General features: G+C 44.0%; 1 protein-coding gene across 23 annotated transcripts in view; it reads right to left on the bottom strand.

The window, feature by feature from the left end:
* KALRN (kalirin RhoGEF kinase) overlaps positions 1-17,681 on the bottom strand; it is a 692,612-nt gene that overhangs the window by 413,902 nt on the left and 261,029 nt on the right. For all 23 annotated transcript variants that reach the window (XM_027536336.1, XM_027536351.1, XM_027536368.1 and 20 more), the window contains exon 6: positions 4,533-4,655. In XM_027536336.1, coding sequence (XP_027392137.1) covers positions 4,533-4,655 — 123 coding nt within the window. The remainder of the gene's footprint in view (positions 1-4,532; positions 4,656-17,681) is intronic.

Genomic DNA, 17,681 nt, shown 5'->3' with positions numbered 1-17,681 from the left:
GGTTTAGTAGGTAGGTTATTATTGTTATTATTGGAGATGAAAAAAGTATAATAGGATTCCCCAGTTGAAATTGCAAAAAAAAAAAAAAAATTCTTGCCATAACAAAAAGGCAAAAATCAAGCATTTTAAACCATTTTCTTTCAGAGTTGCTCACGGACCGTTCTCAATGGGGCATTACTCCCACACTCTCCACGTGTTAATAACTGATAGCCTTTACTAGTACCAATTCATAGATAAAATCTAGGATATTTCTGATCTTTATCCATAATTTGCTGATATGCAATTATTTCTCAATAATGGTCATCTCAGCCGGAGTTGGGTCTTTAACTGGTATATAAAACTAGACATGAAAACAAAACTTAAAAAATACACAAATTATAACTAGATCATTTTCATTTACCAAATGATATACATAGGGCTTCCTTAAATTATAAAGAAGAATTGGTACTTTACAGAGTTAATTCATGGGTGTCCCTGGTGGTTTAGATGGTAATGAATCTGCCTCCAATGCAGAAGACCCGGGTTCAATCCCTGGATGGGGAAGATCCCCTGGAGGAGGGAATGGCAATCCACGCCAGTATTCTTGCCTGGAGAATCCCATGGACAGAGGAGCCTGATGGACTACAGTCCATAGGGTCACACAGAGTCAAGCACAACTGAAGCAAGTTAGCACAGCACAGCAGTTAATTCACAGACCAATAATTACTATCAATTAATGAACAATAAGTCAATACTAATTATTAATTGAAAATGCACCTGACCTCTCATCATTTAAATGGAGCCTCTTTTGTTATTCTCCATCATAGCAGCCCTACTCTTCCAACACAAGACTTATTGATTTATGATTATATATTTACTTATGAAATTATATAATATCATCCATCTCCCCATTGAACCTCAGTTGGAGAGACCATCTCTCTTTTATTCACCACTATATGCTCAACATCCAGCACAATGTCCGATACTTAATTATTTCTGGAATGAATGAAGAAAGAAGTCATGAGGTTCTTGGGATCTTAAATTGGGGAGGATGATCAATAGGCTTTAGAATTCCCTCAAATCCCCTGAAAATATTAATATCTTTAAAACATTGTCTACATACATTTCTCTGCAGAGAAGACTCACAATTTTCATTAGATTTCAAAGGGGCTTGTGACTGCGCAGAAAGGTAAGGGATCACTGGCTTATTTCAGTAGTAAACCCTAAAGCCTATCAATCACCCTCCCCAATTTAAGATCCCAAGAACCTCATGACTTCTTTCTTTACTCATTCCACAAATAATTAAGGATTAGATGTGCTGGATGTTGGGCATATAGTGGTGAACAAAAGAGAGATGGTCTGTCCCACAGAGGTTCCAGTGGAGAGACAGATGACATGATAAGGATTCAGTAGCAAACAACTCACCTGTAGCCTGAAACAAAGTATGCTACATGTACCTTTAGGTGGACAAATGTGTGGCATATGTGTAGGTCCTGTTCCAAGAACCAAAATGTAAATGTCTCAGTGAAATTACAGAACAATCCACATTCCCACTTCCCCTGAGTAACTGATCATTCCTACAGTCACTGGGCTCCATCAGTAGCTGCTTAAATTCATCTGTTTCTTGGCAGCAACATCCATCATTCAGGCCAGAGAAAAGGAGTCTGTAATACCCTTCTTTTACCTGCTTGGGATGATGACATCCATTTGGGGGAAGTTCCTTTTAATAACAAACCTGTAAACCTCCCAGTTAACAAAGGCACTCTTCTCTGTCTATAATGCGCTGGTTTGGGCAATTTGATCAAACAGCACTGGGGTTTCCCTTCCCCTGCCTGCAGCTGGAGAGGAAAGCCAGGATAATCAGGCTAAATGGGCCTCTGAGTGCTGCAGGCACTCATGGCAGTGGGAGACTTAGAGATGGGCTGGAACATATTAATTGGCTGTTGTATATTAAAATTCCTCTTCTTCTCTCCCAGCTCCAAAAGATGCTTCCCTTCAGTAAAATTCTTCCCTCATTTTAATTTTTTTTGTCCTGAAAATGGAAACATCAAAGGTAAATTTGTCAGAGGAAAGAGTTTTTGATGTGTCATTAACTCTCAGTTATCCATCTTAACAGAGAAGAGCAGTGGTGCAGATAATTCAAAGCCAAAGCTCTCTCTATTTAACTTTGTAGTTCATTGTTTTGAGGGGCTTGGTAGCAGACTTACCTCTCTAATTATGTTTGTCTTTGGTTCTTATTAAAATGAGTTTGTCTGCCTTAGGGCCAGGCAGTTGGGTGACATGAAGATTCTGGTACAGAATTTGTAAATTTCACCAGGGGAAATCTACAAGGCACACAGATAATCAAACCTGACTATATTTGAGTTCACATTCTTAATCACTTGTGATCAATTGCTTTGCTCCTCTGTGACTAAAGCAAACCTGAGATGAGACATAATTATAGAAGACTAGTTGGAAGAGAATGAGTCTTTACATTTAGATAAGACAAGACTGCTGTGGCCAAAACTGATAACAGTCAATATTGATGTTTTCCCTGCCTGGTCCCACAGCCTTCTATTCTGAAGCCAGAAGTACCTTCCCATGCAAATCCCCGTTTTGTACAGATGAATAAATGCTGTTCATCTGTACCTGATTATCCTGCAGTGACTCCCTCTGCTAACCATTAGGGTTATTCACAAGTACCCACTCTCTCTTCCCCAATATGTGGAGGTAAGACCATATATCTTCACACACGAAGTTAGATGTGGCCGTGTGACTGCTGTTAGGTAGTAAAATGTGCCACTTCTAGGTGGAAGCTTTCAGAGCTAACATGTGCCTGGAGGCTTGCTTTGTCTAGTGAGGCACTGGCTGCATCTGAGACAGTGGCTGCTCCCTCAGCCTGGATCCCTGAGTGACTGTGATGAGCAGAACCCCCACCAGCCAGTGATGGGTACATGGTAGGAACAAGAAATAAACCCCTATTGCTTTACATCATTGAGACTGTAAGGTTCTTAGTCACTCAGCATCTCTTGTTGTTTAGTTGCTAAGTCACGTCCAACTCTCTTGCAACATCATGGACTGTAGCCTGCCAGGCTCCTTTGTCCATGGGATTTCCCAGGCAAGAATACTGGAGTGGATTGCCATTTCCTTCTCAGGGGATCTTCCCCACCCAGGAATCAAACCCGTATCTCCTGCATTGATGGGCAGATTGTTTACCACTGAGCCACCAGGGAAGTCCATACAGCAACTCAATCACAGCACATATCAAACTGTGCCATGACTGTCTGAGTTATCTCCCTTATTAGACACTGAAAACTTGAGGCCAGAATTATTTCTTCTTCAATACATTAAGTCCAGTGTATAACATAATTAAAATAACTCCTTAGAAAATGAAATTGTCTTCCTTCCTGGCCTCTGTGATCCTCTGTGTTTATGTTTTTCTAACATTTGCCCTCCTCCTATCATCACCAGTTGAAATGATAAGGTGTCTTTGACATTCAGATATATGGGGAATGGCAGAGATATTCTTTTGGACCAGCAGTACAAGTAGGAAGAGCTGGCAGAGGGGAGAGAGAGAGAGATGTTGAGGCATACTTAGGCTGCAGGCATTTCAAATACAAAGGGTTCAAGAGGCAGACAAGATTTCAAAGTCTTGGGGTGACCACATGGAAAAATAAGTATCCCAAAGTGTTAGTTTCTCAAGGAATCACAGGTATTATCTAGACTAGATTCTTATATCATCAGCATCATTAATATCACAATACCAATACTTACTGATAATGGACTAAGTACCAGGCACATCTCCAGCCACCTTACAATTAATTCAGTAAATCTTCCCAACCACCGTATAAAGGAGCTATTATTATTCTGACTTTACAGATGAAGAAATTGAAGGACAGAGAAGTAAATTTCCTCTGACCACAGCCATTATGTATCCCTCAGTGTTTGAATTCAGCATCTGCTTGAACTCTCCCCATCACGGGGGCTCTAACTTCCAATACAAGCCAACTCCTGAGCCATATCCTGCCTCCTGCTCCAACTGTGGTCCCCTGGACAGTTCTGCTTCCTAGACCAACAGGAAACAATTCCACCTCTTCTCTGCAAGGCAGCCCTTCACATGTCTGAAGGCAGCAATTGTAATGCCCTGCCAGGCTCCTCTCCTCTAGTCCAACAACCCAGTCTACTCACTGGTTTCCAGCATGTCATAGACTGAGGTCCCTCTCCATCAGCTCAGTGACTCACATGTGCCAGTCGGTGGAGTCAGTGGAGTAGAAAGGGGCACTCTCCCTTCTAGTACAGCATAGGGCTGATAGCTTCTACAACCGCAGCACATTCCTTTTACCATGTAAAGCAGGGTTCACAGGCCGAAACGGGGCCATAATCTGCTGCAGGAATAGCCGACTCACCGCATGCTCTGCACACGTCCCCATGCTAGCAAATGGAATGCTAAAAGGGGCTTCATGCTCAGAGCTTCTCCTTCCTACTCAGGTTGGAAGTCCGTTTCTACCCTCTGTATCCCAACCCCTTTCCCCCTCATCATTCTCTTGCCCCAAGAAAACAGGTCCTGCACTCACCATGGAGTTCATGGCAAAGTGATTGTGCTGTGTCTGGAGGTCTAGGGCGTGCTGGTAGCTGACTCCAATCTCTGTATGGCTCTGGAGGAATAACTCCTTGTTGTGGCTTATCCAGTCAAACATCTGGAAGGGGGAAAGAAGACACAGATAATGGTTATGAGTTCAACAGCAAGAAACTTTAAGAGCTACTGGAAGAAAACCAGCCCTTCTGCTGGTGCCCAGTGAGGACCAGACATTGTGCTCAGGGTTGGAGTGCCCACAGCCTGGCTTCCCAGAAGAGCCCTCCTTAGAAGAAGGCCCCACCATCAGCCTCGATGCTTCCTTACAAAGTCTAGAGGAAAAAGAGAAAATGAGTAAGAGGACCAGGGAGAGTTAGGAGAAAGCTGTTCACTATCAGCTGCTGCTTTTAAAAACTTTTAGAAACCTTTACTTCCCCTTTTAAAAACTTTTCAAAATCATCAAAAGAACCCCACACATGCTTTAGGGACAGGACAGGTGGGAGGTTTCATGTATCCCCTACTGCACCAGCAGGAGAGACCCTTGTCGGAAGCCACAGAGCATCCTAATATACTCCCCTCCCATTTACACTGCCTGACCACACACATCGTTGAATTGACTCTGAATGGAATCAACTTTTCTTTTGATCCCACAGCCTCACAATTCCAGGGTTTCTGCTATAAGCCATGAGGAATCAGAAGAGGAGGATTTTAAGGGTAGGGTAAATACTGCCTGGCACAGTGGGCACTGAGCCATTTTCCTTCCCCAGCTCTGTACCTGGTTTTCATTTAGGTTTCTACCTCCTTCCCAGGCAGCCCATTCACTTTTAGGGGAGCTGATCAGAATCTCAGTTCCAAGGAAAAGCCTGGTCACTCTAAGGGTTATCGCTTCTCAGGACACCAGATCTAAGCTAATCAGTGTATGACATTTCCTGACTGATGGGATTATCTTAGAAACATGTCCAACTCTTTGTGACCCCATGGACTGTATGTAGCCCGCCAGGCTTCTCTGTCCATGGAATACTCCAGGCAAGTATACTGTAGTGGGTTGCTGTTTCCTTCTCCAGGGGACCTTCCCAACCCAGGGATCAAACCTAGGTCTCGTGCATTACAGGCAGATTCTTTACTGTCTGAGCCACCAAGGAAACTGGTAAGAAATAGGAATGTTATTCAATTCAGTATAATAATACATGAAGGGAAGTTTGCTGGAAACTTCTGGGAAAACAGAACTGCAGTACTATAGATACAGTTTCTCTTCCTCTGACACTGTCATTGTGACCCTGCACCTCAAATTGCTGAATTGTCACAATTCTGGTGGTAGCTTGAGGGAGAAGTCAATGGGCAGAGAAAGGGTGTAGCCAAAATAATGGAAAGAAATAGGCAGAGTTCTGCTTGAGCCTTGCCTGATCACCACCTTCTCTCTGGACTTCCTTAGTACCTGAGCCAATAAATCCTCTTTATTATTCAAACTGGTTTAAGCTGGATTTTCTGTAATTTTCTGCCTAGAGTAGTCAACTGATATAGCCAGGAAAGATGTTAAACTTTTGGAGAAGAGGACTGCTGCACTTGGAACTCAACGCTCAGTAGCTTGGGATGAGCTAAAGACTGCGGCTCAGTTGCAGAGAAGAGCAGGGAAGAACTGAGCAGAGATGCAAGCTGAGACGCTGCAAAATTCACGCCAGCTTTCCTCGAGGCCGAACCACAGCCTCATTCCATTTTCCTCCTTTAAACAGACAAATGAATTTACTTTTTCAGTTACATTTAACCAATATTTATTGGACACTCATTATATGCCCAGCACTGTTCAAGGCAAAAATGATTAATATGTGCTTCTTGAGTTTAAGTGGCTTAAAAGCCACTGTGAACAGCAAACGTGGACTCAGATACAATGTTAGTATAACTTGGCATATGACAATTAAGATCACAATTTGAAAAGAAATCTATCAAGATAAAGGTCAAGATGGTGGATCAAGGTAGCTGCCACTCTTTGTGGTGTGGAGACAGGAAAGAGCACAGAAGGCTTCCCAGAGTTGGCGACACCTGAGTTGATCTTGACTCAGGTAGGAATTAGCCAGGGGAAGATGAATGAGAGGTAAGCTCCACACAAAGGGGAGATCAAAGGGGCAGAACTCCGGGGCAGCCCAGTGTGTGAAGGGCTCTGAAATCACCACTTTTGTGCTTCTGGACCTGATGTAAGGAGAATATGTGGCTGAGGAGGTAGATGGGACCATGAAGAGCTCTGGACACAGACTTTAGGAAACCTGGACTATATACTGTGGGCAGCAAGGCATCAGTGGAGGGCTGAGCAGTGAAATTCGATGTCAGCTTTGAGAGCAGTGTGGGATGGGAGACTGGAGGGGAGATATGGAGCAGTGAAAATGGTTAGGAGGCTGTTACAGTAATCCTGGGGAGCAAGAGAGATAACCTGGAAACCTGGGTGTAGGGAATGGCAGTGGAGTTTGAGAAGTGGGCAGAGTGAGAGCTACTAGGAGGGGACTGAGGACTCCCAACTGTTTAGGAAGTGGGGGTGAGGGAGAGACAGGGATCTGGAATAGCATCCTGGGTCCTTGTAAAAGAAGATGTCATGGCACTACCTCAAGAGGAGGGTGAGAAGCTGGGGTGAGGGAGGAGAGATCGTGGTTCCATTTTAGAAACTGAGTTTTAGACGCTTAGGAGAACTTCAAGTGAAGGTGTCCTGTGGGTAGTTAAGAGTTTTGTCTGGAGGTCAGGAGAGAGATGTCAAGGCTATGACAACCCACACATAAGCATAAACAAACCACCTTCCCAAGGCAAATGGGCACGCTTTGATTTAGAGAGGATTCTCCCTTCTGAATTACCCAGATCACTCCCTGCTACCTACACAGATAAAGGGCAAAGTAGCATTCTTCACTTTCGACTGTCCATGGATGTCCCAGGCTAGGGAAGCCTGTGGAGGCTGGTTGGTATTGGTGGTGTGCAACACCCTGGTTCTGCCAGCCATAGCCAATCCCATACCAATGGCATATGGTTGGTGTGGCACATGGTTCTTAAAATTATTATTAAGGACAAGAGGGGAAGAAGACAAGCTCCCCTGGAGACTAAAGGAATTTCATTGTGTAATTTTTGTTCTTTAAAATTCTACCTCTCAACCTCATTTTAAAATAATTCTATCTCTTTTTCTTGTTGATGAAAGAATCAATAAAATTAATGAAAATCTGAAATGCTTGAAGTCCTTAGAACTTGGGATGAACTCATTCCTTATATTTTCTTGGCTATCCTAGTGGCCTGGAAGTGACCTTCCCTGTATTTTCTGCTAAATGACTATTTAGATATGCTAATAAACAGAGAGTTATGTGCTAGCATCAGAATTATTAGATTGCCTGGCGCCAGGTCCCTGCTGGACTACAGAGCAAGGAGAGCTGAGCATGGGCCAATTAGGGAGGAAAAGCAGGGACAACAGTGAGTTAAATGGCAGGTGACAATAGAAAGTGCTGGAGGAAGTACACATCTCATTGAGTGGACTTATTACATGATCAGGTCTGTGCCCAAGCCATTTTGCCCCATCTGCCTTCCATAGTGGAGCACATGAGCAGTCTCTGGGGGCTGAACTTTTTGGGGAACTGCAGCTATGCTCGGAAAAGGCAATAGCACCCCACTCCAGTACTCTTGCCTGGAAAATCCCATGGATGGAGGAGCCTGGTAGGCTGCAGTCCATGGGGTCGCAAAGAGTCGGACACAACTGAGCAACTTCACTTTCACTCTCCACTTTCATGCATTGGAGAAGGAAACGGCAACCCCCTCCAGTGTTCTTGCCTTGAGAATCCCAGGGATGGGGGAGCCTGGTGGGCTGCTGTCTATGGGGTCCCACAGAGTCAGACATGACTGAAGCGACTTAGCAATAGCAGCAGCAGCAGCAGCAGCAGCTATGCTGGAGGCTAGATGCAGTGCTCCAAAGATGTGACACTCACCTCGTGAAGCGAGAAAAAGCCCTGCTCTAGAGGCCAAATAGTCTACATGATAGCAGGAACCAGGGTTTCTCCAACGTGGCTGTTTTCTAGGGACAGTCTCAAGTCTCCTCTGGGCCTGAATCTGCTAATTATATATAACCCTCACCTTTTTGAACTTGGCTGCCTGCAAGGATCATCAGCATTTCTGCTGCATTCAGTGGAACCGGCAGCAGAGAATGTGTGTGTGTGCATGCATGCTCTCAGGTGGGTGTGCACTTAAGCAGGATGAGGACAAGACTGGGTCTGGGCCTGGCTCTGTCACTAACTACCCGTGAGACTGTGGGCAAGTCTCTTCATTTCTGTGCTTCTCTTCATTTGCAAGGGATAAGTAGTACCCAGAATGGAAGTAAGCATCCTGGCTTACAACTGGCTCAATTGGGAAACTTATGCAAAGTATTTTTTTCCATTCAAAATAAAAATTAGTCTTATTGAGTCTCCTGGATCAGAATACATATTCATTGTTACAAAGTACACTTCTAACTTTTGATTACAAAGAATGTCTGTGAGAAAACTGGCATTGTTTTGACAGCCAGAGAAAGGCAGCTTCTTAGTCTTAGCCCTGGTATCTGTCTGGAGCTTTGGAGTTCAACATGTCCATTCACACACATCATCTCACTGCCTCCATCAGGCCCAATTTACAGACAGCAAACAGGTTCAGAGAAGTGAAGCCCACCCAATGGGCTTTATTCATTTCACCCAAGGCACATTCACTGAGTGTCTGCTGATCCAGGCTCGAGGGATACTGCCCTGCCTCCTTGACTACAGGACCTCCTCTGCCCAGGCTCCGCAGAGCTGTTGCCCCTCAGAAGGCAGCCACCAGGGCACTATGAGGCTCCAGCTGTGGTAGGCCACTGTCCCTCATAGGCCACGCACTGTCTAGTACCCAGCCCCCTCCTCTCTGCCTCACCTTTGCCCTCTCAGTGCCTGGAGATAGCTGATTCAAACAGCTACACTTCTCTCAATACTTCAGCTCAGTTCAGTTGTTCAGTCGTGTCTGACTCTTCACGACCCCATGAATCGCAGCACACCAGGCCTCCCCGTCCATCACCAACTCCCGGAGTTCACTCAGACTCACGTCCATAGAGTCAGTGATGCCATCCAGCCATCTCATCCTCTGTCGTCCCCTTCTCCTCCTGCCCCCAATCCCTCCCAGCATCAGAGTCTTTTCCAATAAGTCAACTCTTCGCATGAGGTGGCCAAAGGTGGTTTCAGCTTCAGCAGCATTCCTTCCAAAGAAATCCCAGGGCGGATCTCCTTCAGAATGGACTGGTTGGATCTCCTTGCAGTCCAAGAAATACTTAGTGAATGAAGGTAATGCGTGAGCAAGCTGGCCATGGGTTCTGGGCTTGCTCATCTCCAGACAAGCTGACCCTTTCTAAATTCCCTTCCAACTAGGACACTGCGCTTGATTTGTTTGAACTGGCTTCTCTGGAAGACACTTCAACTAGACACTTGAAAAAAACTCTAAAGAAAAAAAAATTAAAGGAAATATTTCCACAGTGGTTTCAAACATTTTGAACTCTTTATTGTTGTTGTTGTTACTGTTGTTTATTTTTTTGAGAAGCAGCAAATGGTAGGTTCCACAAAATGTAAAAAGACAACAAAATTCCTCCAGGAGGAAAGTTCATGTCTAAATAATGAAATTTTATCTCTTTGTTTGGAAACCAACATAGTTTCATCTCATTAAGAAGATGAATGTTACATGTAAGCTATTTGAGTTTTTTTTCTTCATATTTTGCTAAGTAATTTTTTATGCTGGCTAAAACTCAGTGAAAATATAAAAATCTAGTTTTTAATATATAATAAATGATAGAATCTATTTAAATGCAAATTAGGAAACTAAACAGAAACATTTTTATCCTTTTAAATATGGGGGTAGCTAAAAGATTATTATTGTTCTGTTCTGTTTTTAATAAAGCATAAGCTATTTCATAGAGCAAGGATATTAAATAAGGATCCTGGACTTATTTCCTTCATTTGCCACATTTAGCAACAGAATCTGATTTAGTTTTAACTTTCAAACCAACTTACCACCTACTGTTAGAATTTTATGCTATCTGTAATTTAAATTATATCGGTTTTAATTTGCTCATATCCAGGTTTGGTGACTTGATTGAGAGGATAGAAGACGACTAAGTGATTTTCTTTTCTAAGTATGCACATTCCCGCACTACCTGTTGTCCCCTGTATCCTGCTTATATACTGCATTAACCCATCCGTGAACGCCTATGCCCTAAAGAACACTAACAACCTCCTCGCCAGAGAAGCTTGCTACATCTGAAAACTTGCTGTGCAGTCAATTCCACAACAAAATGTTATGTGTTTTATAGCGTAAAGACGAGGTTTCAATTCAGGAGACTTGGGTTCTAGTATAGACCTGCTTTATAAACTTTGACAAGTTAGTTAATGGTCTGAACCTCAGTTTCCTTATCAGTGAAATGGGGATAACAATTTACACTATTTCAACCTTATCATAATAGTGAGATTAAAATAAGACTATGAATTTCATGCTTCAGTAATTGCTACATACCAGATAGATTTTTAAACCTATATAGTGAGCATATACTATTGCACATATTTCCCTAATGTTTGTGTCAGAGCAGAGAACAGATGAAAGGTGTGGATTTAAAATTGCACAACCTTCACCCTACTGCAAAATCACTGTGGGCTCATGGAAATTACCCCTGAAGCTCATACACAAACATCCACAGCCCACCCCTGCCGGAGACATGCTCCCAGAGCCACCACAGGGCGCTAGACAGACCAAGGACACCTGTGCGTCTTTCCTCTGCCCCAACCCTGACATACACTTGGGGTGAGAAAGAGAGGGAGGGAGAGAGAAAGAAAGAAAGAAAGAAAGCCTTTGCTTACACAGGCCTAAAAGCCCTGCATATTCTCTCAGGGTCATGCCTGAGGGCATTGTCCCCTCCTGGCCTCCCTGTGTAGCCCAAACAGTGGAACAGTGATCTAACCTTCTCCTGCCCTCCCCCTTCCCCATCCTCTCTGCCACATCCCAACCCTTCACTATTACAGACTCAATCCCTTTGACTTTTAACAGTTTTTCACCCAGGAGAGACTCCTATTAAAATGCATCATTCCTGCAACCCCTCCTGAAATTGGTTTATCCTGGACACAGAAACAGTTCATTAAGAAAGCAAGGCCCTTTGTGAGCATGACTTAGGGATGGGATCCTAAAATGGGGTGGCAGAGGAGCCCTAGACCAAAAGAGACAGGCCCTAAAGTGGGAGTGGGAGAGAACCAAGGGCAAATTTCCCCACTTTACAACTCTGCTTTCACAACTCTGCCTGACCCCGGGAAAATGTCTTCAGGCAAACAGGGACACACACAGACCCCATGTGTGTGTTCTGGCCTAGGACCCTTGTTGTTGTTATTCAACAGCCCAGTCTTATCTGACTCTTTGAGACCCCATGGACTGCAACACACCAGGCCTCCCCATCTCTCACCATCTCCCGGAGTTTGCCCAAGTTTGTGTTCATGCCGTCCACCATCTCATTCTCTGATGCCCTCTTCTCCTTCTGCCCTTGATCTTTCCCAGCATCAGCGACTTTTCCAATGAGTCATCTGTGCTCATCAGATGACCAAAATACTGGAGCTTCAGCTTTAGCATCAGTCCTTCCAGTGAATATTCAGGGCTGATCTTCCTTAAGATTGACTGGCTTGATCTCCTTGTTGTCCAAAGGACTTTTAGGAGTCTTTTCCAGCACCACAGTTCGAAAGCATCAATTCTTTGGCATTCTGCCTTCTTTACAGACCAGCCCTCACAACCATATGTGACCACTGGGAAGACCATAGCCTTGACTATACAGACCTTTGTTGGCAGAGTAACATCTCTGCTTTTCAACACACTGTCTAGGTTTGTCATCGCTTTCCTGCCAAGAAGCAATCTTCTTCTGATTTCATGGCTGCAGTCACCGCCCACAATGATTTTTGAGCCCAAGAAGAGGAAATCTGTCACTACTTCTACCTTTTCCCCTTCTATTTGCCATGAAGTAATGGGGCCAGATGCCATGATTTTACTTTTTTTTAATATTTAGTCTTAAGCCAGCTCTTTCATTCTCCTCCTTCACCCTCATTAAGAGGCTCTTTAGTTCCTCTACACTTTCTGCCATTACAGGGGTATCATCTGCATATCTGAGGTTGTTGATGTTTCTCCCACTTATCTTGTTTCTGGCTTGTAACTCATCCAGCCTGCATTTCTCATGATGTGCTCAGTCTATAGGTTAAACAAACAGGGTGACAGCAGACAGCCCTGTCGTACTCCTTTCTCGATCTTGAACCAATCAGTTGCTCCATACAGGGCTCTAACTGTTGCTTCTTGACTCACATACAGGTTTCTCAGGGGACAGGTAGGATGGTCTGGTATGCTTTCCACAGTTTGTCATGATCCACACAGTCAAAGGCTTTAAGTGTAGTAGATGAAACAGAGATAGATATTTTTCTGGAATTCTCTTGCTTTCTCTGTAATTCAGCAAATGTTGGCAATTTGATCTCTAGTTCCTCTTCCTTTTCTAAACCCAGCTTAGCCATCTGGAAGTTCTTGGTTCGCATAATGCTAAAGCCTAGCATGCAAGATTTTAAGCATGACCTTTCTAGCATGGGAGATGAGTGCAAATGTCTGATGGTTAGCACATTCTTTGGTACTGCCCTTCTTGGGAATTGGGATGAGGACTGACCTTTCTCTTGTGGCCACTGCTGGGCCTTTCAGATTTGCTGACATAATGAATGCAAAATTTTGATGGCATCGTCCTTGAGGGATCCTTAAGACCCTTCAGTCTTTGTTTTCAATTATCTGCTCATCTAGGATTGAGCTTTCCTGCTTTTCCAAAGCAGGATAGAGAAAGAAAAAGTAAAGGACCCCAAGATGTGGACCTAGTTTGTAGTTCCCCAGAATTCCCTACTGAAGGGAGTTTGATACCTTGCCTCTTCTGTATCCTGCAGGCCTGCAGACCATAAGGAGCTCAAGGTTCTGGGAGATAGTCTTTACACTGGTGTCTATAGACAGGGAGGCAGTTGGGACTTGTGCCTGACAGACAGTTAATAAATACCTACTGAAGGGGAGAAGGTGTTCTGGGCCCTGTCTGTTCTTCTTTAGGCTTTTGGAATGACAGCAGGCATAGCTGTATATATGGTACAAGAAAGAAGTCAATTTTATCTATCACCATAAATCCAGCTCTTCTTAGAGGATGGCTCAGCCTGGTTACCTGGGAGACCCCAGCACTGGCCTCAGGAATCAGTCAGGGCACCAAACAATATCACAGGCCAGGCTGTATCTCTGACCTGCAGACATGCTATTGCTGCTCTAGCATATTTCTTACCCACTCTGACCCGCAATTCCCTAATTCCCAGATCTCAGATCTAACATCCTAACTCACATCATGATACTCACATCTAGAACTGCCCAGTTTCTCTATAAAACAGATAAATGTCCCTGTTTGCTCCCATTGTGAGCAAGGAGTTAATAAAACCCTTTCCCCTTGAGCATGCTAATCTGACCTTCAGTTAACACCCTAGTTCTGTTTCCCTGGAAACAGATAAAGACAGTATGTGCCAACATGTTACTAAATCATGTTGCCTATGGTTAAAAAAAACAACTACTCTCCCAACTGGTAAACTGAATCTGGATTGGAAAGACTATCAATGAACTATAAATAACTGGTGGGGATAATGTTCCTTGATCTTCCCTGAAGAGGGTGACTCTTGTAACTAAGGGTGTGTCCATTGCCAGAACCCTGGAAGCTGTGTCAATAGAGTTGCTATAAGAGATACTGGCTCGTGTGAGACATGGGTTATTGAGCCGTGAGAGCTTCTGCAGCTGCCCACCATGGATCTTGTCTCCTTGCACCTGAATTGGCCCACTGCAAGGAAACCATAGCTCCCATCTTATATTGTCCTGAGTGGATCAGCACCAAAGGTGGCCCATAGCAGTCTTTGAGTGTGAATGCTCAGTGGAGTCTAAGGAGACTCCTTAGTATGTGTGGTATCCATATTGCAGAGCCAAATCCTGTGTACATAGTCTCTCTTTGTCTTCCCTTTCCCCAGGCTCCTTTCTCACTTTCAACTTCTCTCAATATCAGCAGTAATAATGGTAGCAACAAAAATAATAGCAACTAACATTTGCTAAATGCTCATCCTGGGCTTCCCTGGTGGCTCAGTCAGTAAAGAATCCGCCTGCAATGTGGGAGACCTGGGTTCGATCCCTGGGTTGGGAAGATCCCCTGGAGGAGGGCAGGGCAACCCATCCCAGTATTCTTGCCTGGAGAATGTCCCACGGACAGAGGAGTCTGGTGGGCTACAGTCCATGGGATCGCCAAGAGTCGGACATGACTAAGCGACTAAGCACAGCACAGCACCTTGTGCCAGGCACAGCTCTAAGCATTATTAACATATAACTCATTTACTTCTCTTAATAACATCCTAATTATCTCTCCAATACTAACCCCCAATATTATCATCTCCATTCTACAAATTGAGAGACTAAGGTACAGAGAGGCTAATTAACTTGCCCAAAGTCACAAAGCTAATAAGTGGCAGAGCCAAGATTCAAACTCAGGAGGCCTAGTTCCAGTGTTGATATTCTTAACCCTGTTGCTCCACCTTCCAAAATGCTCAAAGCTTCATTTCTGTCTACCCTTCTCTTTTTCACCAAACTTTCAGACGTACATTTGGCCCCTTGGCTGCTTTTGTTTTCCTCCATCCACTTCCTCTTTAACCGCTTGTAATATCTTTTGCCTTTACTGCTTTCCTAAGTCTGCACTCACCATGAAAACTGACTGCCTCCTCCTTTCTGAGATCTTGACCCTATCCTTGATCTTGCATTAAAATCCAGTGCCGTCAATTCTGCCGTCCTTTCGACTGGCTCTGACCCTCTAACAGAGGCAGGCCATCCGGCTGCAGGCATGATTCGCTTTTCCCTCCTGTTTTCACAAGTCTCTGCTGCTGCTAAGTCACTTCAGTTGTGTCTGACTCTGTGCGACCCCATAGACGGCAGCCTACCAGGCTCCCCCGTCCCTGGGATTCTCCAGGCAAAAACACTGGAGTGGGTTGCCATTTCCTTCTCCAATGCATGAAAGTGAAAAGTGAAAGTGAAGTCGCTCAGTCGTGTCCGACTCTTAGCGACCCCATGGACCGCAGCCTACCAGTCTCCTCCATCCATGGGATTCTCCAGGCAAGAGTACTGGAGTGGGGTGCCATTGCCTTATCCTCACAAGTCTCTACCCAACACTAATTTCTCCCGGGAGAATCAGGGCTTCACAGACTCAGGCTCTCTTGACACACCACATCTAGTCTCAGCATGACAAAAACAATAGAACACTCTAATTTCAAAAGCTCACCAATTCTTCAATCGTACACTGATTTATCTAAACTTGTCTCCTAATTCTCTGCTGCCCCTTTATGGCTGTCCTTCATGTCCTTCACATCCTCACTGGAACCATCTCAACCCTTAGCCCTCTGCCTTTTATTCATCGGCTTTGTCCATTTGAAAATCCATTCAGGCTCACATTTTCAACAACCCAAATATTATTTCCTGTTTCATGTGCCACATCCTGTGCCAACTACCTTCACAGACTTTCTTATGTAGTCTTTATAATAAGGCAAAAATAAGGTATTGTTAATTTCGCTTTTGACATAGTGAAAACTCAGTACAAAGAGCTGAAGTAAATTGCCCAAGATTACACAGCTTGTAAGTGATGGAGATAAATCCAGAATCTAGTGTCCATCTGAACCTAATTTCCTCTGTTCCAGGGTGCTCTCTAACCTCAACTTCCCTGATAACTGACAAGAAGAAATATGTGGCTCTGCACAATGAGCTTTACACACATTATTTCAAGCCTCAAAACAGCCCTTTGAGTTAGATACCACCATCACCACACCTTTCTGTAGAAGAAACTGTTTGAGAGATCAAATAATTTGGCCAAGGTTGCACAGTCTGGGTGCATATTAAAGCAAAGTCTATATGACTTCAAATTCCATGCTTTTAAACTACTATCCAATTGTCTTCCAAACGCACACAATTTTGGATTATTCCTAGTCACCTGGTGCCCATGAATTCAGTATGAATACCCCCTTGTTGTAGCATCAGCATCTCAAACTACTCTGCCTGCTCTGTGAAAACTCTTAGTTTCTCTTGATCCCCCACATCGTCACCCTGCCCCCCTGAAGTCAATGCATTGTCTTTCTTCAAATCATTCTGAAATATACCCTTCACTTTCCACTGCTACGGATACTCACTGCTCAGCCCCTCCTGCAAAGATTACTGTAATTACTCCCTTACTGGTTTCCCTGACTCTGTTTTCTTCTTTATACAAAGCAATCTGCTCCACCAGGCTCACTGCTCTGATACACTACTTTTACCCTGTCATTCCCTCAGTCCAAAAAAAAAAAAAAAATCCCCAACAAAATTATTGTTGCTATCTATTATCTATAATTCAAAATCTAATCTCCTTATTCTGGCATGCAAAGTACCTCCCCCTTCCATGCCCAACTGGTCCATATCTGCCCTTCTCCCTGTTCTTTCACACCACTGTCTGCATCAAGCATCCTTTCCTTCCATATTCTATTCAGCACCAGGCAAATAAATCACACATGCTCATTGCCACCCCTACATATGTGTTCACATCTCTCCTTCCATACCCAAATATCCAATTTACTTCCACCCTTCAAAATGTACCAGAAGTCTCCTTTCCTCTCAATGATTTCTTTGACCAACTGAGCCCATACCGATTTCTCTTTCCTCCAAGTTCACTGCCCAAGTATGTACCATAATCCACAAACCTAACCTTCATTCAGAACTACCTAAAGTGTTTTCTTAAAAAAGTATAGCTTCCTAGGCCCTATCCTTGAGATTCCGATTCAGCAGGAACTCTGCAGGTAAATCTGATGCACTTGCATTTTTATCTAAACAGTTCATGTAGACTTACAGTCTGTTTTTGATGGGGTAGCTAGTAGGGAACTTAACTCTACCACATGTACACTAGTTAAAAGCATTGGTTAACAACCAACATAAACCACTGATCCTTGATGGAAGGGAAACATACAAGTAAGCCCCAGGCCCACCCTGGCTTTCTCCCTGAGTGTCTTTTCCAAACTATGAAGCCAAGCAACAGGAGCTGAGCAGAGAGCAGCAGTCTTAATGGCTGTAATACAAC

Source organism: Bos indicus x Bos taurus, chromosome 1 (assembly GCF_003369695.1).
Source record: "Bos indicus x Bos taurus breed Angus x Brahman F1 hybrid chromosome 1, Bos_hybrid_MaternalHap_v2.0, whole genome shotgun sequence".
Taxonomy (NCBI): domain Eukaryota; kingdom Metazoa; phylum Chordata; class Mammalia; order Artiodactyla; family Bovidae; genus Bos; species Bos indicus x Bos taurus.
The sequence above is the reverse complement of the archived record's forward strand: the minus strand, read 5'-3'. Positions and strand labels throughout refer to the sequence as shown.